At 44.0% G+C, this 23,180-nt stretch overlaps 1 protein-coding gene across 4 annotated transcripts; it reads left to right on the top strand.

The window, feature by feature from the left end:
* Positions 1–1,319: 1,319 nt before the first annotated feature.
* SLC39A13 (solute carrier family 39 member 13) lies at positions 1,320–22,756 on the top strand. 4 transcript variants are annotated; one of them, XM_039378267.1, is made up of 10 exons: positions 1,320–1,382; positions 7,882–8,064; positions 8,648–8,761; positions 10,449–10,570; positions 11,804–11,947; positions 17,181–17,270; positions 17,830–17,880; positions 18,121–18,253; positions 18,387–18,486; positions 20,010–22,756. In XM_039378267.1, the coding sequence occupies exons 2-10, from the start codon at positions 7,914–7,916 to the stop codon at positions 20,083–20,085; spliced, it is 981 nt and encodes a 326-aa protein (XP_039234201.1). In that variant the 5' UTR covers positions 1,320–1,382; positions 7,882–7,913; the 3' UTR covers positions 20,086–22,756. The 4 variants fall into 4 exon arrangements, with proteins under 4 accessions (XP_039234201.1, XP_027575436.1, XP_039234200.1 ...); XM_027719635.2 differs by having other exon boundaries at positions 7,882–8,181; XM_039378266.1 differs by lacking the exon at positions 1,320–1,382 and adding an exon at positions 1,799–1,996 and having other exon boundaries at positions 7,882–8,181.
* Positions 22,757–23,180: the final 424 nt, after the last annotated feature.

Raw genomic sequence — 23,180 nt, 5'->3', positions numbered from 1 at the left:
CTCATTTCTCTGAAACCATGGTACCAGTATTGATTGCAATAGTTGAAGTTCTCGGCGTGGTTTGGTTTACCTGAGGAGACGCCTGTTGTAACTGTGATAGTCACAGCTATGATCCATCGGCACAGGGAACTGTGTCACCGGAGCAAGGCTCAGGAAGGCTGATGATAGTTATTCAGACAGTAGGAAGGCAGCTGTGGAACAGAAGAATCATAGATTGTACAATTTGAGAACAAAATGCAAAATACTTTTTCTTTAAAAATTTGCTTTCAAAATTGAGCTTCCTATGCAAACATTCTCCTCGCATGTGAGAAAAATACAACTTGTCTTTAACTGCATTTGCAGAGCATAGCCTGTAGGACTGTGCTGCCACTACGTGAATGCAGAAAGCCATTGCAGGTGACTGTGGCTGACTTAACTCCTAACTCCTGCTCCAGGGCATGACGTTGGTATGATGTAATGGGACTAGGGTGAGATCGTAGAAAGAAGCATCGGCATCGGCACTGCCTCCTTGGGGAATTGAATTAATTTCAAAAACTGGAGCAAGAAACAAGTTCTATCTCTCAGGGAAGATGGTAAGAGATGCAACTAAAAGGTACATCAGTACATTTTGGAAAGTGTCTATATTGGAAACAATATAGATCCAAACTAGCTTGGCTTGTACAAAAGTCAATCTTTATTCTCATCCGACCTAGTTTCCTAAGCACATGGAGCAAATCTCTGTAAGAACCGTGGGTGTTCTCCACCACTAAATAGTCAGGACGCCAATGCTCACGGAGCTCTGGGGTTACATAGGTATCATCATGAAGGTTGTAATGAACCTGCGAGGAGGAGGCAAGTATATTTTAAAGTAATTGTATCTTTTAAAAGCATTTCTAGGTTCAGCCCTAGAGGAGGCTGCCATTCTTTTTTCTGTTCTAACAACTTCCAGAAATTCTACTCAAAAACCGGTTTCCACTGCGCTAGTCTCTACACATCTGTAACCCAAAGAATTATTAATCCATTTATAGAGATTAAAAAATAAAGCAAACATCTCTCGGCCAGCACGTTCCAGAAGTGCAGGTCTCACACAGCGCGCGTGTTTCTGCCCCAGCAGCCCGCGCTGGAGATGTGTGCGGACATCTCGCTGTATTTCCAAGGACTCAGTTTCCGCCGGGTGTCCGCCCCCGGGATCCCCGCTCCCGCCCCGCCGGGGGGCGGCCGGAAGCGGGAGCGCGGCGGTGGCGGGTCCCGGCGGGGCGGCGGCGCTGGTGCCGGGGAGGCCGGGACCGACGTGGCCGGCCGGGGGAGGCGGAGCCGAGGGGCCGCCGGGCGGGGCAGGCCCGCGCCGAGCCGCGGCTGGATGGCAGCGGCGGCCCGGGGCACGGCGGCGGTGGCGGCGCACGGTAAGGGCGGGTGGCGGCCCCAGGGCGGCGCGGCCGAGGACGGGGGTCGCTGGGCCGCCCCCGCTCCGCTGCTGTGGGACGAGGGGGGAAAGCGGGAGGCGGGCACGGCAGCGCGGCTCAGCAGCTGCGGGACGGGGAGAGCGGGGCCGCCGGCGGCGGGACGGGACGGGAGGGGACGGGACGGGGTGAGCGGCGGCGGCAGCGCTGTCCGCAGCGGAGCCGAGCTCGGCTCTGGCGGGGCCCGGCCCGGCCCGGCCGAGCGCGGGGCAAGTTTGGGAAGACGTGGCGGGGAGCGCTCGGCCGGGCCGCTGGTTCCGGCAGCCGTGTACCGGCCCGGCGGGACCGCGGGCTGCGCGCCACCCGCCCCAGGGCCCCAGCTGCCCACGGGCCCCCGGGGCCGGCATCCCCCCGGTCCAGCCCGCCTTTGCGGGCGTGCCGGGGGCTGGAGGCAGCCGAGAAAGTTTTGGAAGTCCGTCCTCCGGCAGACAATGTCGCGAGAGGGTCTCGGGCAGGGGGTGCCCCGCGGGACGCGCGGAGCTGGGGGGGCCGGGTCTGCGCGGCCACGGTGACACAGGGACCCCGGCGGGGGGCAACTAATGTGCTGCCCCAGTGAGGTGCGTGAGCAGGGTTAATTACTAATTGCCCCCGCGGCAAGTATGTCTCACTTTGCATCGCTCTGCGTTCCTCAAATGGAAAACCTGCGCTGCCTGTCCCATCCGCCGCGATGTGAGACGCAACCATACGAGCGGGCCCGCTGCATTAGTCGCCCGCGGGCGAGAGCGGTGCCGGAGCCTGGCCTGGGCGAGGGCTGCGGCACCGGTGACGGGGCGGGAGGGGGGCGATGTGCCTGGCCTCTGCCTCGGGGTGCCACGGAGAGTGGGCTGGGAGGAGAGAGATTCCCCCTAGCCCGGAGGGGAGTGAACGCCATTATCTGGTCCGCAAACTTTCCTCTTTTCATCCTGGGGATGAAAGGATGCAGGACGGGGAAGGAGTCGCTGTCTCCCAAACTCTAGTAGTGTTCACTCGATTTTAACTGCCTTCCTTGCCAGCTCTTAGGTTTGCCCGGCGACTGTAATCTGTTCCCACCTGCGATACACTTATTGTTCTTAATTCTGTGCATCCCCTGCATTTAGCTGCGAAACGCTGTCATTTGCAGAAACCCGAGCCTCTGTGCAAAAGAGGTTTTTTATGAGAGGGATCAAAGGGGAGGGGTCCCACCAGAGCAGTGCATTCCCTAAAGATGGGCAGTGACTCAGAGAGAAAGAAGTGCTCAGGGAGTACTGGAGACCTGTTGTGCCTCTGCTGAGGTAAGGGCCTCCAGGAGGTATTCAAAGCTCTCCCCTGGGCTGATGGAGGGAGGTGGCTCATGGAGAATTTTTTGGCTGAAAATTATGCTTCCTCCCTGGAAAATTAACTTTTTTCCCATTCCATGCAGTACTCTGTTGCAACTGTAAGGCCAGGCAACCAGCTTCCAGAGAAAATGCTTGTAAAAAAGCCTTTTCTTTCTGATTTCTTCCACCTCGACAACATCTGAAATGTGTGGCAATGAGCAATTGCACTGAGGCAGAGATGAAGCTGTATGGTCTGAGAAGGCAGAGTGTCTAGGAGAGTAGTAGATGGGTTCCTGCCAGAATAGTCATCATGTCAATATTTTATTTTCTCTTTTCCAATAGGTTTTTGCCTTGGCATTTTAAGTTTTGTCTGTGTGTTCTCAGCCACTGCTAACTACAGAGGTGCTCAGTGAAGTAGGGTGAGGCCCAGGGAGCCTCATGGGTCTCCATGGCTTGGTGTGCAACCTCCCTCTGCCCCTGCTCAGGAGTGTGTAAATGACAGATTCTCATTTGTTTGTTCTTCCTGAACTGGAAAAGCCTCATGGTTATTCCGGTCCTGAGACCATTTCAGAAGGGGCTGAGCAGGCCTGATTCCTGAATACTCAAACACATGCTCTGGAGAGTGCTGCCAGTGGTAATGGTGACCAGGTTGTGATCCAGCACGGCTGGGAGCTGTGATGCCAAATGGAGCAATTGTCAAAGCTGATAAATAAACAATGTACTGCCTATTTCTCTCCCATACACGTTCTTAAATATGTGATACAGCCTTCTTGTAAACATGTCTCTGTACCTGGTTATGCCTCTGCCTTATAGTGACCACAGATGTCTCTGAGAAAACCTGCAGGTGTTTTCTCTAGAAATTTCTCAAGATGTTCTCAGATGTTCTCTAGCTGAGTTCCAGAAACAAATGCTGTTGTTTAAAATTAGGAGTAGGTAGAGACTTTCTGCAACTGTAGTGGCAGTGTATTATTTTCCTCCTCTTAAGTGTTTTTTCTCCTAGGATTACATCTTCACTGTGTCTCTTTATCCCCTTAAATATTTGTCTTAGCAGCAAGCAGTTTAAAGACTTTACTAATGAGGCAGAGAAGCAAAGGTGCTATAGAGATAAAAAGTGCCTTTTTTTTTTTTGAGCAAGTGGTTATGATGTGTTAGGAAGAAGCAATATGCTCTAAATAATTAGCTGGGTGCAAAAATCAGTTTAGGTATGTCTTGGGTGATACACTGAATTTCTCGTAGATGTTGTATAAACATCAGGAATTTATTGAATGAGATATGGAGTTGTTCTTGAGTCGGGAGGTCTTGGTGGTCAGGCAGCACAGGTGTAAAGAAATGTGCTGGTTTTCCCTCAGTGAGTAACAGGAGAATAAAGACCTGTTGGCCACAGAAAGTTGGCCGACACAAATGTGAGTTAGAGGAATCAGTTTTGTACCCTTTTATGCCCATTTATTGTTCAACACCATACCTTTTTGGAGGAACCTGATCCCTTTTTGTTCTGGAAGAGGGACATGAAGCCAAGTATGCAGACCTTTTTCAGAGTCCTGGACATGCTCTTTGTCCTGTGTGCTACTGCCTCTCTCCAGGATTTTGATCACTTAGTCAAAGTAGTGTCCTTTGGGGCACATATGAGTGTGGAGAATGAGGTGCAAGAAATCAACCTGTTGGATCAATTGCAGTGATTACTTTTCGAAATTGGTTCTCAAAAGCTGTGACAACGATGTTGCAGAAGAGACTTGTGCTGCTTCCCATCACTGCCAAACTGCAGAGAGTGGTCGGGGGTTTTTTGTGTATTTATTGCCTCTTCATAGGCATATGTATGGTTGTATAAATCCTGATTTATTTTTGCTGTGTTCCTCACAAGGTTTTCAGTCATTTTCCTCGTCTAATCCTGTCAAAAAGGACGAAGAGGTCTGTCAGGCCTGCTCCCAGGTTGGAAGGGGTGCCCGTCTATTTTAAAGGAGGAAATTCTGTAAGCTGCAGGTTTTTTGCAGCAGCTAGTAAGCAGAGAGAAGACTGTGGCTGGTGGAATCTGCTTGAGGAGGCCCATCACCTACCTGCACAGATGCCCCTGTGGCTGATGGCTTTAACCTGTATTGGTACTGTATTGGTACTGTATTGGAACAGAAGAAACTCTGTTCAGTTAGGGGACAGCAAACATTTTGAGAACTTCCTGTCTTTTTTGGGGTTTGTTTTGTTTTCAGGGAAAATTTTGGGGGATTCTGTGGCATAATTTCACCCTAGTTTTGTGTGTATGTTTGCATAGCTGTAGGGGGGAGCCTGAATCGCCATGAGGGGAGCCAGAGGGCCTGGCAGTGTCCTAGGTATGCAATGTGGTGGAGCTGGGCAGAGGGCAGCATCTCTGGCCCATCAGGCTGTCCTTGCAGTTGTTACTAGCTCTCATCATCAGCTTAGTTCCTGTTCACTTCAGTGTCTGAGTTGAGTTGGTGCATGGAGTGCTATGAGAGATGAAAATGTCCCTTGCTGCCAAACCCCTATTCCTGTTGTTCTGAAGTGGTTGTACCAATAGTGATTTACAGCTGAAAATCTGCCCCTTTTCATAGGGCCCTGTCAGCAGAGCAAGGATCTCTTCAGCTTACATCAAATTACAGGTGTAGGGCTGAAGGGACTTCAGAGAAGGGATCTAATCTTTGCGATAAAATACCATCTGCATTGGGTGTTTCTTTTGCTCAAAATAAAATAAAATAAAATAAAGACAACAACCAATGCTAGACATTCTGCATCGTAGACAACCTGTTTCAGTATATCACCACTTTGGCACTATGTAAATTTGTTTTTTCATATTCAGGCTGAGTCTTGTTTACTGTATGAACTGATCTGGAAGAAGAGTTTAGCACTTTCCTCCTTTCTTGTGACTTTTAATATATGCAGACTGTTCTGTTCCCTTCAGCGTTATCTTTCTATGACTAAACACACCCAGGTCCTTCAGTTGTTTTTTCCAAGTCATGCTCTCTACACTCTAATTTTTGTTTCTTTCCACTGCAATGTCTTAGATTTTTGCATGTATTTCATGAAGAGTACGTGGGGCTGGGTGCAGTCTGTTGGCTAATGTCTCACCTGTGTGAGACCTACAGTGTCACTACTATTTGTCCCAGGATGACATTTACCTACTTTGTAGCAACATAAACCCACTGGCTTAGAATTAATTTCTCAGTCAATGTATGCTTTTTCTTTGTGGCACATTGGGCTTACTGTATTGTCACTTCTATTTCATTCCACACCTGGCCTCGTGCCTGCCCCTGCCCTGCCCTTAGCAGCCAGATCAAAACACTGCAATAAGACACCATAAAGTCCTGGGCTGGTTTGAACTTGCTATGTTGAGGGATTTTATTTTTTGTTGTTAAAAAAAAAAAATAAATGAGAGGTTACACAAAAAGTTTTGGTGGTTCTTGCACAGCTTGCCAAACCAAGACAGTGTCTTTATTGATTCCTTCTTGCATCCCTACTACTGATATCCATGGTCACTGTGCTTGGAGACTGATGTTCTCCTTCCCAGGAGCAATGGGACCCTGTCCCTTAATTTTCTTTTTGATTGCTCACTGCAGCTGTGCCTTCCTCCTGCAGTGTTTTCATCCAGGGACAGAAACTGGCAGAGGGCTGATTCTTTAAAAAAAATAGTTTTCCCTGCTAGTTTGTTCTGACGCTGCTCACTCATGGAGTCTGGTGTGTGCATGGGGAGGTGATGCTTCATGAAGGGATGGGGAAAAGGGGCAACACCACTTTTTCATCTGCAGTGAGCCCTTGGATTGGCTCCAACATCCTGAATTTTGTCTTGATAATTTCAGGTCCCTTTCTGTCTGGCTGTTACTTAATGCTTTGGTATCTTTATCGCTTTCTTATCTTATAGGTAACTACAAACTGATCATTTAATTTGATCAAGAATCCTTCAGAGGATTGAAGTTACTGGTCTGTAACTTCTTAAGTCTTCTCCCACCTTTTTTTTTTCCTTTTAAAAAGGTAGGTGAGGCATGATGCTTCTCCAGCCTTCTTCTGGCCTTCCCCTATTCCTGTAAATTTTCAAAGATGGTCCTAATGCTTCAGAGATTACTTTAACTGTTTTTTCGCATGCTTTCAGGTGAATGCTGTTATTCCCTCTCAATCAAGAGCTATTTCGCGAACATTTGTTAAGCTATTTTTTCCTAGCGTGCTATTTTCTCCCATTTCCAGATTAATTTTGCTTGTCACATTTCACTTTTTCTTCTGGAGACTGAAGGAACGTTTGTACTTCAGCCTTTACATCATTTGCTTTCCTTTCCTGTTTGCCAAAGAGAGTGTAATTATCTTTATTTTCCTCTTCTAACATGCTCTCTTCTCTACAGTTTTCTTGTGACTGCAGAGCTCTTAGTAACAGCTATGCTGATTTTGACTAAGAGACCATCTAACCCAGTATCCTTCTTGGAAAGGAAAAAAACAGGACAAATATATATGATATTTTTAAAGTATCTTTCCAGTCTCCAGCTCCTTTCACATAAGGGAATTTCTTGACTCTAATGTGAGCTGTTTAACTATTAACAATCAATAGATTTATCTTTCTAGTACTTACCCTGTCTTTTGATGAACCCATGTAAAATTTTTTATTGTTTTTGGAGAAGTACTACCACACAAGTTATTTGCTGATGAAGGGTCATATTTGTTTTGAAGTTGACCCTCATTGACTTCATGTGGTGGCTGTCAGTACTTATGTCTGACGAGACGGTGAATAGTCTATCCGTGTTCACCATCTTTACACTACTCATGAGTTTACAGACTTCTGTTATGTTGCCTGTCTTGCATCCTAATTTGTACATGGATGCTGTTGCATGGCAAAAAAAAAGATTTATCTGGGTAGCATCTCTGGTCAATACCTTTTTCTGAAGCCTTGGGACACTGAAGGGCAAGGATGAGGGTACTTGGAGTCCTTGTCCAGCCCACCTGAAGGAAGATGCTTTCACAAGATGTCTCATGCAGTTTCATACACCAGTGATAAACAACCTCTCTGTCCTTTAGTGCTGTGTTGAAATCAGGAAGAGTTTCAGATGTCCAGATGTATATGGGTATACATACCTGTGCTAAGACACTGAAAAGGGGGGATGGTGTGGCCAAGGCCTTTCTTCTGGGGTGATGGGAGGGAGAGATGAGCACACTCTCAGAACTGCTCTCCCTTCTCTTTTCAGAGATTGGCCAGCCTGGCTGAGACCACTTAGCAATGACAAAACAAAAACTTCTGCTTGATGGGACACTCTCCTTGTTTCTGATTGTGGCCTGTGGAGCTCAACAGGTCCCGAAGAGTCATGTTGCTGCTAGTTCTGGTTCGCTGTGTGAGAAGGAGGCAGAGTCCTGGGGAAACCTTTTCACCAGTGAGTGGCTGGACACTTGGATCTGTTCCCTCATCGGTTCATTCATGGTGGGGCTGAGTGGGGTCTTCCCCTTGCTGGTGATCCCATTTGAGACGGGAGCTGCTCTGCAGTCAGAAGGTAAACCTGCTACCTGCATTGGCCTTTCTGAAGCCAAAAGTCCTGGGATGTGACTGAACAGCACAGTACTGAACAGGACTTTGTCACAGAAATACTATTCTCTAAAATGGAAAGTCTGTTTTTGGTGCTTCAGTCCACACCTGAGAATCTGATAGGACAAATGTAAGCCCTGGATGGAGCTTGTACAAAGAGTATTGTTTTTTACCCTACTTGGTCCAGGTCCCTCCCACACACTGCTGTCCCAGGCAAGTGGTGCAAGAGCTTTTTCTTGCATTCCATTTGTTTTGTGCTCTCTCCTTTGAGAGCTTGCTTTGTGGATGCTTCCAATTTAGGTTTTTCTGTGCAAAATCGCAGCTGGAAATGTTTTGGCTCCTGGATGAGTTGTGATTAGTGTGGGATTTTTTTGTTTGTTTGTCTGTTTGGTTTTTTCTTTTTTTTTCTTTTTTTTTTCTTTTTTTTTCTTTAGCTGGATCACACCGTATGAAGCAGTTGTTGAGTTTTGCAATTGGTGGACTACTGGGGAATGTGTTTCTGCACCTGCTTCCTGAAGCCTGGGCCTACACATGCACTGCAACAACAGGTATGAAAGCCTTATATGCCTGGAAGCAGCCCATGCTATGCCTACTGCTACATTTTCTGAGTCTGTTCCATCTTGAAAGCACAAGACCAGCCAGTCTGGGTCAGCCTAAAAACTGGTCTAAGCTGCTATTCTCTTTCAAACAGTATATAAAAGCACATGCCTAGGGAAGGATGTAAGAACAATAAACACACATGTAGTACTTTGTCTTTGTACTCTGCAGTCCTCCAGAGACTTTGAGATTAGAGTACTTCATGTTTAGTAACTTGCGTTGGTTTTCTTGTCTATCAAATTCTCCTATCTTTCCTTGGATTCCTGTAAGTCTCTGTTGATTGTCCTTTGTCCTTTCTGTAAGGAAAGGGAATGCTTCTTTAACCCGATGAGAGGTTATGAATGTGTATGTGGTCTGGTATATGAACTTGTGCACCATCTCAGGTGGGGATCAGGTGCATCTTTTTTATAAATCTGTCCCCATAACAATGTTAATCCTAGAACCTTTTTCTTGGCACTAACTGGGGCCTCTCTGTTGCGTACTTGGATTTATGGGAGCTCAGATGTGTTGCCCTTGCAATCTTTGCTCAAGGAGAAATCATGGAAAATTGACCATAGAGCCATAATTAAGAATGGAGGGTGAGGTGTGGGGGGAAGGGAAAGGAAATACAGGTCACAGAAACCTGTGTTCGCCAGCAAATGAAACGCTGTCTGAGTTGGTATAGAATTTGTGGTATCAGTGTAACTCCTTCATCCCTCAGATAGCCAGGGTTGTTGAAACCTATAATGGTTGTGTCTCTCTGCTTCAGAAAACTGATGGCATAGAAGGCAAGTGTGGCTGCATCCCACCTGTTGAGAAACCAAGAAATCATTTCCCTGCTGAAAACAGGGGAAAGAAGATGAGAGAGGAAAGAAGATGCCCTGGGTTTCCCAGACTCTCTTGTACCTATGTCCTCGGATTTCAAATCTGCTGGGCCTTTAGACTTCTTTCTCACAGCTCTAGCACCATAGGCAGAACCAGCTCTCCTTTTTTTACCCCTTTCTACAGTGGTTCCCAAATTACTCTGTCTTCCTACTCTAATTTGCTTGCTTCTGCCAGACTGTCCTGAAGCATAAAGGTTTCCTTGACCCATGTAAACCTTGTTACAGAGTCATTCTTTTCTTCTATTGCAATGCAATCTCCATTTCTGCAGCCAGACTGAATGGATTATTATCTCACAAGCTTGGCTCTAATTGAAAAGAAAGTTTATAGCTTTGGGCTTAATAACTTACCTAGGTGTGGCAGAAAGGGGAAGGTGAGTCTGTAGCTCCACTAACAGCAGATTTCAAGTCAGAGCTTGCTGCTCAGTAGATATAGCTGCTGGATTTTTGTTGATGTAATCTTCACTTGCCTCTGGACCTCAGGGAAATTCACAGTGTTGTCAGGAAATATTTTGGGTTGTGCTATTGAAGAAAACGGGGTGGTAGCTCTCACTCTGAGTGACCTGAGATGAGGATATCTGTTAGATCAAGAATGAGCAAGTTAAACTAATCTGCTTTGAGATGTGTTTGCTCCTCTTACCTTGGAGGGAGTCTTTCCATAGTCATTTCTTGTTTTGACTTGGAACTGCTGGTTGGGCTGTAAGGGGCGTGGTGGGTTCATATGTTTGAAAAACTATGTACTTAATAGAGACATGAAGATTTCTCTCTTGTCCTTCAGGAGAAGAACAGAGCTTTCAGCAGCAGAAGCTTCTGGGTCTCTGGGTCATCACTGGTTTCCTGACCTTCCTGGTGCTAGAGAAGATCTTCCTAGAGAAAGAAGAGAAGGACTACCCTGGTGTGGTAAGTTAGCAGCCCGAGGGGAGGGAAGGCTCTTATATTTGAAGCTCTGTACTAAACACCTCATCCACCTTATCTGACAGGCTCAACAAATGATCCTGGAACTGTGAGTACCTTGTCATTGCTCTTTGGGAGCTTTTTGTCACTTCTTTGACACTGGTCTCTTACGAGAAGGTTTCATCTCCAGGCTTTTGTTTTATGGTTTTGACTTTTGTTCTTTATGTGGTATGTGTAAAAGAGAGGTGCTCTTTTATGGGGACCAGTAGCTGGAACACTCTGCAAATGAGACTTTTGCTCAAGTTACCTTTGAGGGATGACAGCTTGCTGATGCATGTTCCACTGACTCCATCTTGACTCATTCCCTTTCTGGGTCCTCAGTCAGGACAAAGACCAGCTTTCTTGAAGGTGTTTCTCCTTGGTTATGGCCTGGACCAGATGTTTGGGTAACTTTGTGTGGTAGAAGGGGTTTATGGGTGGCCAGGTAACACTAAGTTCAAAGAAGTCACCCAGCTGCTAAGGGGCAATATAGACAGAGGTACCAGAAGGTAATTCCAAGATAGAGAAGAGGAGCTAGTCTTCAGACATAAGGACAACTCCTGGTTGCAGCTCCTATAGATTGTTCAGTCCTTGCTGTGCCATGACTTCTGAGAGGTGAAACTGCAGGTCAGGCGCTACATAAGAGCAATTAGGTGTTAACTTTGACTCATCCTTGCGACTTCAAAGCCTGAAAGGAACTTCACCTTCTCATTTAGAGGGAGGCTGAAGTCTTAAATAAATATCTTGTTGTTTGGAAGATAATGATCCGAGCTATAGAATAATTCTGTAGGCTTAGTTATTGTGATGGACTGGGGGGAGCAAGACTCTTTTCCCCCATTTCCTGTCGAGTTGAGTTATATTTCTGTGGGCAGCAGCTGCTAGCAGGATTGGCAGGCTCAGTCTCTTGTCCTTCTAGAGGAACTTGGCTCATGCCAAGGGGGCGTGACTCCAATTCCTCTCTCTTTCTACTAGTCTTGAGGACTAGGAGGTCTCTGCTCTTGTTGTCTTACAGTGCAGGTGTCACAATGCTCTCTGAATCTGTCTCATTTTTAGCAGTTGTTATTAAGCTGGGGTGCCAAAGCTGTTGATTTACATTGTAAGGACAAAGGGATTAAGGGTAAAGACTGGATTTCTAATCCTGATTCATGCTCATTCATCACTGAAAAAAAGTGAGTGACAAGTTTTTTCCCCCTAATTTAGGACTGTGATTCCAAAGCACCAGCTGGAAAGATTTCCAATGGAAGTGGCTGTTCCTTGCCAAAGGTGGCAGGCCAATCCCAAAAAGCACGAGCTCAGTGTAATGGCTCCTCTCTCCAGTCTTGTACAAGAAACAACAGAATCAAGGTAAGAAACCCATAAACTCACCTTCACATCTTAGTCAGGAATTGTCTGTGGAAAGAACTGTGCCTGAGTGGAAAACTCGACGTTTGAGTTGTGCTTGATTTTGCTCTATCAAAGTGTCTGTCCTGGTCACAGCAGGGAGGAAACAGCAGACTTGGAGAAAATCTACACTGTAGCTTATGCAGAAGAGGCAAAGTCAATATTATGAAGGCATAAGTCTGATGATGTGTGTTTTGTCTGAATTCTGATACCAAAATACAGAATTCCACGTTTTGTTTCTCTGTTTTTTCTAGTCAGTATATCTTTATTTGCTTAATTTTTTGTGCCATGATTTCTCTGTTCTGTAGTGCCTGCATTGTACCAATTGTGAGCTGCACTTTTCCTTTTAAGGCACCTTTTGGAAGTGTTTTGACACCTTTTGGAAGTGTGTTGAAGCTATCCACTATAGAATTTAGAAGTTCAGTTTCTCAGATTATCAGTTTATCTGCTGCCAAAAAGGACTTCTTGTCCACTTCTGTCTCCAAAACTGTATTTCCCATCACTTCCTTTGCACTGGTCTCATCTGACCCCACAGTGAGCCTATTCAGGGAGCTAAAAAGACTTTTTTCTGCACCCACACACCCACCTCCCACCCCCAGGTCTGTTTCTCTCCTATCTTAACTTCTTGAAGCAGCTTGGCATGTAGACAGGCAGCCTGCAGTGCTGGAATAAGGGAGATCAGCAAGCTCATAGGATTGGAGGTGGAGGAGGAAAAGGAGTACTGTATCATTGGGAAGTGGATAACCTTTACATTGGCTTTGCTTTCAGTTTAATGTTACTATCTTTGTACTGTGGAAACCCTTGTCTGGGTGCACATTACAAGTGAGAGAGTAAACAACCACTTTGGTGAAGGAGGACCTACAATTTGAGATTGCAAGCCCATAAAAATGTGGAAGATTGTATGAGAGTAACTATGAACAGAAAGTGTGGTTGCATGAACTAGCCCAAACCTGGATGTGTGGTCAGTCAGAGGCTCTTTTGTCTTTCTATTTTAAATCTGTTTTGCTGTAACTTAATAGCTCTTCCTACACAACATGAAAGTTGTGCTGAGATCACTGAGTATTTTTGATATCTGTCACATTCATGTAATTTTTACAGAACACTACACAAACTGCAAGCTGCCACACTGATGTTTCTAGAGGTGATAGTAGTGAAGAAATCAATATTACTGGGTTATGAAACATTGTGCCCTTATTTTAGAAAGGTTTATATAAGGAACTACAGATTTAAAGGATGGTTAGTCTACCACTGATTGCAAGTAGAAATGAAACACCAATAGAGGATATGATTGCTCAAGACATGGTCCTAATGTAAAAAATAATAATCTAATTAATGCTAATTAGTATGATCTTATGGAAGATAAATTCTTATCAGCCAGACATTTTCTCCTGCCTTTTATTCAGTGATAAAATTGTTTGATAGAGGTAATGACAAACATGTATAAAATATAACTTTTCCCCACATTCTAATAAAACTAATACTGCATGAAATCAACTTTGCTAATATTAGTTATATTAAAAATCAGTTATATTATCAATAGAGACTGGGTTAAGGCAGCCCCCCTCAAATCTGTTCACCAGTGGGATATGATTTTTTTAAGTGATTATTTATAAAAACAGTATGTCTTCACATTTGCAGATACTACTATATTACATAAATGGCACATCGTGACTGCATGAAGTCAGTGATAGCAGCTAAACTGAGTAACTTCACCGAAAGTGCTGCATTTTTAACAGGTTTTGATACATGCAAATATTAAGGAATAGATCAGAGAAAAAACACAGATCATATTTACAAGATAGGGATAGTTTCTAGAAAGTCAATGCAGTGGAAAAAGGTATGAGAATTACAGTAGGAAATTGTTTGAACACATTCTTCCCTTATGATGCTACAGCCAGGAGGATGGGTGAGTTGGAAATAGTATGTAAGAGAAGAGGGGACAGTCCCTCTTTCTGTACAGCAATAATGAAACAACTGTCTGACTTTTTCCAGTAGTGTTATTCCAAATATCCAAAATGTTACTGATAATTTGTAAAAGAGTCAGGAAAGAGATGAAATAAATATTTTAAGTTTGCAGTACATGATAAGTGGTTTCCTTTAGGTTAACTCTGTCGTCATGACAGATCAAGGATAACTTAAAGTATACAAACACCCATGTAAGAGACATGACTAAATTTGCATAGTTAAAGCTATAGCAAACAGTAGCAGACTAGAAGGTAGAGACAACTCTGTAACTGAGGGTAACTAGCCAATGGACCAACTTACCTTAGAGATAGCAGATTCTTTGTCATTTGTGGGCTTTAAGCTGTGATTTAAGATGCTCTCTATGAAGTACATTATAGCTTAACAAACAATGGACTTCGTGCAGAAATTGATGAGATTCTTTCAGTTGTGTTATGTAGAAGGTTTAGACGACCATAGAGAGCCCTTCTAGCTTTAAAATCCTAACACATCTGTTTGCTCTTACAGACTGTTGTCGATATGCATGAAATAGAAGCTAATGACTTAATGCATGTAGTTTTAACTTTCTACATTTTGAGCATATGATCTGAATAATAGATTTCCTGGTAGGGTGGAAATTACCAAAACTACCAAGATACTCCTGCATTATTAGCCTGTTTCCTTAGGCAACAACATAAGCAGTCATTCCATCTGTCTGTCCATCTGTTCTGCCCTTCATTTTCAATAACTTTTGAACCCATAATTAATTTTTCTTGAGTTCGAGAGAGGATAGAAGTCTTGAAGGTGATCCAATTTCTGCAAGTTCCATAAAAATCAGCATGGCAGTAGAGGAGGAATGCAAACTAATGCCTTATTATAAAACACTGTCAGAACTTAGCTGCTGTGTGCTGCTCGACAGGCCCACCTGGTTGGTAGCTTACCGGGTAAGTCTCACTGCCCTTACCTGGTGGGGAGGTGGCTGTCATGCAGTGCAGGGTGGTGAAGGGGTGTGCAGGGAAACAGTGATGCTGGAAATGAACAAAGTATGAAATCCATAGCAAGACAGACTTCTTTGGTTCTACTATTTACTCAGAAACCCCCATTTTTTCTGCAAGCAAAAGGGGAAAGGTACTATTTAAACAAAGTCACCCATCAGGGCTTAATGGTTAGTAAGCTGTAAACAGTTGACCAATTGTCCGCATATATATTAGAACTTCTGCTTTTTAGCTGCTGCTATAATTTGTCCTACCTTGAAAACTGCAGGTAGGAGGTTTCCTTTTGCACACAAACATAGATCAGTTCTGTCCAGCATTGCAACCTTTATATCCTCAACAAGTAAAAACGCTGTAGAGTACTTTTGCCTTGCTTATGCTTTCTTTTTCCCTGTGGCACATGGGGTCCTTGCTGATTTGAGGAAGTATGTTTTATTACACATTGACATAAATTCTGAAGCATGAACATAAACACTTCATCTGGCTATACTCTTTATGAGCAACAAGAACATCCTATTAGGGATTCACAGAATGTAAATGTCAGAGACTCATAACTGTCAAATCAACCCAATTTATTTCTGAGCACTCCAAGGCTTTGCTTCTTTCAGTGACAGCTTTTGCCCAAGCCACTGACAAGAAAAAGTCATAATGTTTTAATCATGAAATCTATTTTTTCCCTATATGGTGGTATGGGAAAGCATTTTTGTGTAAAACTTTTGTGAATAATTATTATTATCCTGTGGGGAAAATGCAGTCACATAAAAAAACAACACGAAAAGGAGAATTTTAGATAGTCATATTTGACTGTCTAGGACTCAGAGTATGAAGAATGAGAAGTAAAACTGCTGTATTCTTGGGTCTGCCTTCATGCATCTATTTGTTTCTTTTTTTACAAAAGCATACAGGGACTTCTTTTGCATCCATTGTGGAGATGCTACTTAGATTATTACTTAAAACTGAGCTTAGCTAGGCTTTGCTTAATCCCTTATTGTCATATTTAATCATCAATGCACTTTTAAAAATTTAGAGCCTATAAAGGCCCAAGATTGTGAAGTAAAAGTGCCCTGCAGAAAGGTGGTGATCTGGAGAGAGAAATTTGACAGAAAGCCCCACCTGAGCCATGGTATATAGATGACAGGAAGAAGAGATGCACCAAGCAGAGTTGATAAAAACAGGGAAGAGCAGAAGACCAAAAAGAGCTAATTAAATCCATCCCCACTTGTGCTTTTCCAGCTGAACTTTGGCATCTGACACTATGGTGAAGTAAGAGGTTGATGCCTCACAGTTTCTAGATAGTCTCTCCACTCACTGGATACTACCCTATATTCGGAGTTCTTGCAGTCCAGGGACAGCCTGGTATATTGGCTAGCACCTGGTTTGATAATAATTTCAACTGCTGTGCCATATAGTGAACTGTGGTATCTCAGGACCCACACACATATGATGGAAGAAAACCCAAAAACATGTTAGCTGAAGAGATGGGGTGGTACCCTCATAAATCACTTTAAATCAAATACTTAGAATATGTCTTGAAGTGACCGTAGTTAGAATGATGGGGAAGTCTAACATGGAGATGGACTTGTGAGAAAGGAAGCTGCTTTATGCTTATAATTTTAAGAAATGTGTTTATATGCAAATACATATACATGCTATCCAGCCTTCTAGTAGGTGGCTTTTTGGTGACTGTCATCACTCTTGTTATTCTTTGTTAAGGGAAAGCAAACCCACAAGCACAAGCTTTTTTGGTACAATGTTTGAAGATTTATTTTGTTATAAAAAGCAGTTTCAGCAGCATTTTTCTGTTGCATTGTTCTTGCCAACTTTTGAGGAGGAGATATTTAACAGTTGGATATTAAAGTACATGGCTTGAAAACAAGATCAGGCCATATTTGAAGCCAGTTACCTGTGTAAAGTAGTCAGTGTTACCTAAAATTGGTTCAATTTAGAATTAAATATATTCTTGCGATTTTGGCTTCCTTCTTTTTTCTTTCTCTTTTTCTATATCTAGAGGTCTTTGTCATTTGCACAAGGTAATTATTCTAATCTCAGACAATACTTGCCTACCCTAAAACTTAGTTTACTCTAAAACCAAAAATTACATTTAATTTGTCCTCAGGCACTGACAGTTTAAGACTTTCAGTAGAAGTTCCATGTTCTGATGTTTCCCACCTGATTGTGACTGCATAACCTGTGTCTAAGCCATGTGCTTTCTTTTATCTTCTTATGTCTCTTCCTTTATCAGGGGCTCTTCCTTCTCTTTGCAGATTAGTGGATACCTCAATCTACTGGCCAACACCATTGATAACTTCACACATGGCCTGGCAGTAGCAGCCAGCTTCCTGGTTAGCAGAAAGGTAAGGTTTCTGTGCCCAGCTGTGTATTGAACTGGAGAGGCCTTGTTTCAAGTGTGATGCAACATGCAGAACATCCAAAGATGTAAGGAGTTCCCTCCTATTTTATGGAGTTTTCTGAGAAAATGCAGACTACAGTAAAAACCAACTCTGTCCTGATCCTTGCAGAGCTTCTTCAAGCCTGGGACATGTTAGTCATTTGGACTGGCACTGGGGAAGGATTAGCTCATCTACTCAAAAGCCAGGCCAGAAATAGCATTGACCCCTTACATGATGAGGATGGTCACTTCAGAGACAGGGGCATAGACAAGGAAGAGATGTTTAATGCTTTTTTTACTTTGGTTTTCAACACTGATGATGGGCTATCGGGTTCCCAGTGCCCTGAGCTGGAGGACCATGACTGTGAGAATGATAAACTCCCAGTCAACCCTGAACTTGTGTAGGATCTGCTGTTACAGCTTGATCCCTGTAAGTGTATGGGACCTGATGGTGCATGGGTCCCCTGTATGGGACCTTGGATGAATCCAAGAATACTTTGATTGTTTCCTTCTCTCTGCTGCAGGTTGGGTTCCTAACCACAGTGGCCATTCTCCTGCACGAAATCCCACATGAGGTGAGAGGGCTTTGGATCCTGCCATTGTGAGGGGAATTACAAGGTGCTTCACTTACGAAGAGGAGGCCTGGGTCTGGTTAATATTTTCTTGTCCTTTTGAAAGCTGCTCCCTCTGGGGAACTGACAACATGGAAAAGCAGAAGCAGTCTTGAAGCACTGGTCTTGCTGCGAATGCAACAGCCTTTGTGACTGAGAATTTAATATTCTTATTTATTAACTGTCAACTCTTGGTTTTCTTAGGTTGGAGACTTTGCAATCTTACTTCGGGCTGGCTTTGACCGCTGGAGCGCAGCCAAAATGCAGCTTTCCACAGCTCTGGGGGGAATTCTAGGAGCCTGCTTTGCAATATGTGCTCAGTCACCAAAAGGAGCAGGTAAGGCTCCCTGCGACCTCTGGAGTGGGGAAAGGAGGTGCTTGTCGTCCCCACGTGTGTATCTTCTTTTCCTTCAGTGTTGTCTCCCATGGCTCTGTCTCAGTAATAACAAAAGCTTCCTGTATTTGTGCAGGTGAAACAGTAGCCTGGATCCTCCCTTTCACTTCTGGAGGATTTCTGTATATTGCCCTGGTAAATGTTGTGCCTGATCTCCTGGAGGAAAAGAATCCTTGGTAAGTGCTCCCTCCTGTTCTGCTGCAGCAATTCTTGCTGCCAGGGAGCAGGGATATAACCCTCCCCTGTGCCTGTTCTGGAAGCATGTGAATGCTGGCTTTTCAAATCCCATGGGCAAGGCTGGAATCAAAATAGACTGCTGTGCTATGGGACTGTTGTGCTTATGGGACTACAAAGACCCTCTAAACCACAAGAACCTTTAACTGGGTCAGTCCCAAAATATTGTGCTAGCACAGTATGTAGCATGACCAGCTAGAGCAAGTTCCTCAGAAACATGTCCAGTTAGGAGAGCTGCTGCCCTGTCTGTCTTTTCAGCTTCTGGCACGTACTGGTTTAGGGACTGTCTGAAGCAGGGCCCCATAGAGGTGTGTATGTCTGTAACCAATGTGAATCTATCCTTCCCATGCTTCTCTCATTCCTTTTTGACCTTATCCATTAGTTCAGGCTTCTGCAATCTCCCTTTGGCAGAAAGTTTGCATAGCTTTACTGCGCTGTGTTAAGTGATACTTATTATTTGGTTCTTACACTCTTGCTTATTGATTTTTTTTTGTATTAGATGTCACCGTGGTGCTGTGTCAGTAGAAAATGATAGTTTTCTTCTCTTTATCATTCAACATTTCATAGTCTGTCATTGTATCCCACCTCAGTCATTTCTCTTCTGCACTGGTGTATATATTCCAGTATATTTGGCCTCCTGCCGTGTATTATTCTAGTTTCTTGCAGTCTAATTAAAGCTGTAGCAGCTCCAAATCCAGCTGTACTGCAGTAAAGGCCCTCTCAGATCTGCTGGCAGAGCTGCCCTTGAATGTTCCCCTCTATTTCAGTTGTAATGAGACAGGCAACTTAAGTGGTTTAAATAAGATGCCTTGGCTCACCTAGTTAATTTTGACTGAAACATTCCTCAAAAAAACAGTTCCACTCCTCCTGAGGAGGCAGGAAGTTCTGGTGGAGAAATGTTAATGACTAATTTGGGAGTTTGCTTCTGGCTTGGTAACCTCTTGTGTTGGCAGAGGTTGTTGCCAGAGTATGCAGAGGTGGGAGGTATACAGTCACTTCAATCCAGCATAAACCTGAGATAGTGCTAAAAGAATGGCCAAATTCATCATCTTGCCTTTTTTTTTTTTTTTCCTTTTCGTAACTATGGTTGTTAGCTGGATGAGATCCCTAAAGTGCCTGTGACCATGATGCAGAAGTGTTGGTTCCCTTGTGAGTGAGAGGACAGGAATATATACCTGAAGCTACAAGACTGAATCAGCTTAAGTTGATTTTGAAACCTGGAGTTGGGCCTTGCAGCTGAGTGGAACAAGTACATGTCAGTTTATAGACAACATCTTTGCTTGAGGTGCTGGGAAAGAGTCTTCTCAGCTGTGTTAGTGACTTCATACAGCTGTTGTGTTCTCCATGCGATAGATTTGAAAGAGCGAAGGGCAAAGGGCAAACAACAAATGATTTGAGAGTCTCTCTGCTGTTGCCTATGGGAATTGGTCTATGGCTCCTCCTAATTTTACTGTTTCTTTCCCAGGAACTCCCTGCAGCAAATTCTGCTCCTGTGTACAGGCATTATAGTCATGGTGCTACTTGCGCTCACAACTGAGTGACCTCTGCGCAGACCTCATGATGCCTCCCAGAGCCACCACAGTGACTCTGAGCTGTTACAAAGCAATAAGGAACACTAATGTTATTTCTTACGTGTGTGCGTGCAGATCTGGCTGCTAGTATGAGAAGCAGGTGAGAAAGAGGTCTGGGTGTGCAGGACTTCATTCCCTGGCTCTCCTATTCCTGTTCTGCTAAAATCCACACATCAGGGCTTCTGTTATTTTTCTGATTGGTTGGATTTTATGGAGCAAAAGATACACTGGGGAGAAATGAACTGAACAACTGCTCCACAATGAATGAATGATATTTCATTCAGTTCGTTTTGATGGAACTGCACCTCCCAAGCTCTTGTGTGAAAACAAGAGGCGATTCCTGTAGCTCATGAAGACTAAGGACTTTTCCTACCGCTCTAATGGCTGGAGGCAGAACAGGGATTACAAAGCAACAACAAACTGACAGCTTTAGCCAGAACTCCCTACCCATGAGAAGTTGATGGTGCTATGAGATAGAGGGGAAAAGACCCTTTCCAGCTTGGTCTGCGGCTTTTTATTGACATTGCTTGTTCCTAAAGGGTAGTATTAGCCTCAGCAGTCCAGCTCTTTTGGTCTATTTTGTATTTCTTTATGTTGAAATTGAGCCAAAAGCTTGAGGCACTTTAGGATAGGTCACTATAATTAAATGACTCAGCTTGGAGATTACTTGCCTCAGCCCTAACCACTCCAAAAGCCAGCACAGCCTGTTTATCTGATAAATGATTAGTAAATGTTTCTTCTATTGCCATACTACCAGCTCACCTACATCTGGAAGGAAAGACATGTAGCTGCTGTGACTGAGCTCCCTCTCCTCATAACCATTAGTTGAACACAGCTCTGAGCTTGCTCTTGAGACCTGAGTCACCCACCATCTGCCCCACACCATATTTCAGAGTTTTCTTGAGGTATAGCATGTTAGTCCTGCCTGACATGCTACAGCACCCCTAGACTGTTATGGCAGAGGTAGCTGAACACTACAGCCTGGCCAACAGCTGATAACTCCTGGTTAACTTTTCCTCTGTTCAGTGCAGACTATTTAAGAGCATGCTGTAACCAAAAGCATAGATGGTAGCCTATTTCTGGGCTTCTTACCTCACAGTGATGTTCATCTGTTGGGGATGAATGGATAAGGAATAATACTGACAGCTCTTAAATGGGAAAGCTGAAACTGCTGGTGAAAATATTTTAAAAATATTTTTATAGAAAAGTTGTGTGCTAAGTAAGGAGAGGAAGGGATATGAAAGGGTCACGATAGGTATGCTTTAAGAAGAGTTTTCTGTTTTGTGATGCTTGGGATAAAATTTTTGGCAATTTGAGACCAATAAAAATAAATAAAATTTCTAGTGCTTTCCTGCATCCCAGCTCACAAGGCTGACCAGGCCATAATTCCATAGGCATATTTTATTGCCATAGAGATGTGCACGATTACTAGATCATCTCTTCTGCAGAGCTTATCCTCGCTTTGCTTAAATTTGTTTAAAAACAGGTCTAATTGAACTGGTGGAGTCACCGGGCACAAAACAGGTGCCCCAATGTCAATTGCACCAACTTAGCTCTGTCTTTAAACAGCTTTTGTAAATCAGTACAACTCTCCAACCTGCACAAGGCCTTATCAAGAGGGCTTATGCCTTCAGAGGGCGATTCGGGTCAGAGCAGCGAGGCAGGTATGCTGCTGACAGCAGAAGCATTTACTTTCCTGAGAGATTCCTGAACTGTTGACACAGTTCTTTTTTATGACAGCTCCTGTCCTACTTTTCAGCAAGTGCTGGAAAGCTCATGCTTGCAGTTCTATCTGCCCAGGAACTGCTGCCTGAAATTTTTTCAGCTTTCCTTACCCTGGACTTAAAGCAGTAACTAATTTCACTGCAACAATGAGGGAGGCTTAGAGCAATTGTTTTATTCCTCTTTACAAAGTTGCCTTCCTATGCCAACTACTCTATCATTCCATTGTCTGAAGGTAGCATCTGCTTCCCATTTTCCTAGAAGGATGATTAATCCAATTAGTCTACAGGGACCGGCTGGGTATACTAGCCCTCTAGTTCTGGCTTTGGGGGTTCCCCCTGCCCAGGGACTGCAGCTAAGTGGACCCTGTAATGGGGCTCTGGAGGAAGCAGGTTTGCACAGAAAGATGTGCCTGCTGTTTCTCAAGATTTCTTTCCCAAAATAAGGCTGACATTTAAGTTGAGGCACTGCCAGGTGAGTGCCCATGAGTTGGCGTTGTTGCATCAGCGCTGAGCCTTGCCAAGACTGAAAACCACAGTCAGGATTTTGTACTCAGTGTTCAGGAATGCAAAGTGGATGACACTGAAGAAAGAATTTCAGAGCTGTTTTTCTTGGCTGCTACCATAGGCCTGGATAGTCTGTGGTTGTTGGGAAGATACCCTGGTAGGAGGTAGCATGGGGCTTGTGGGAGGGAGGGGCTTGATAGTTTTCTATGTCAGCCCTGGAGCTGAGGATGGAGAGCCTTGGGAGGAAATGGAGCATCACTCCACCACATTTGTCACTTTTGGAAATACAGAGAGAATTGTATTTTCTAGCTCTATTTTTTCAGCTGCTCTTATTCATTTCCCACTTCATCTGTATTGATCTGCTCTTCATGGAGACAATAGAGATGAAATAAATGGTTTTCCATGTTGGTTTATGTTGTTGGGGTTTTTTTGTTTGTTTGCTTGTTTTGTTTTGGGATTTTTGGAAGCTACTACTTTTCTTTGAATTTAAAATTCTATTCAGATTTCATTTGAATTACAGAGCCATATCTCTGGGTTAGGCTAGAGAAGTCTGGGCTCTGTCTTGCTGTCAGACATTCACAATTGAAAAAGAAGGTTCTAATCCAGTTTCTTCTTCCTGATGCCAATGAACTGTCATCCAGGAGCAGTGTGATCTAATCATAATTTTTGACTGCCGGTCTGGGTTCCTTGAAAAGCATCACCAAATAAGTTTCTCCTCTTTCAAGGGAAAGCTTATGTGGTAACTCACTGTCCAGAGAGTTTTGCAACTATACTTTGTTGTGATCAGTTATTTTTTTAATCAAAAAACTCACTTAACACTAAGCTGGTTATCTGCCA

Source organism: Pipra filicauda, unplaced genomic scaffold, assembly GCF_003945595.2.
Source record: "Pipra filicauda isolate LSUMZ 115617 unplaced genomic scaffold, ASM394559v2 scaffold133_size2016399_pilon, whole genome shotgun sequence".
In the NCBI taxonomy this organism is placed as follows: Eukaryota; Metazoa; Chordata; class Aves; order Passeriformes; family Pipridae; genus Pipra; species Pipra filicauda.
This window is presented reverse-complemented; position numbering and strand designations above follow the sequence as displayed.

What these genes read in the sequence shown, in the direction of transcription:
- SLC39A13 (XM_027719635.2), top strand. Translation starts at nt 7,914, where the DNA reads ATGACAAAACAAAAACTTCTGCTTGATGGGACACTCTCCTTGTTTCTG. An exon ending in TGCACGAAATCCCACATGAG is followed by an intron (nt 17,881 to 18,120) that starts GTGAGAGGGCTT and finishes TGGTTTTCTTAG; the next exon opens with GTTGGAGACTTTGCAATCTT. An exon ending in TCAGTCACCAAAAGGAGCAG is followed by an intron (nt 18,254 to 18,386) that starts GTAAGGCTCCCT and finishes GTATTTGTGCAG; the next exon opens with GTGAAACAGTAGCCTGGATC.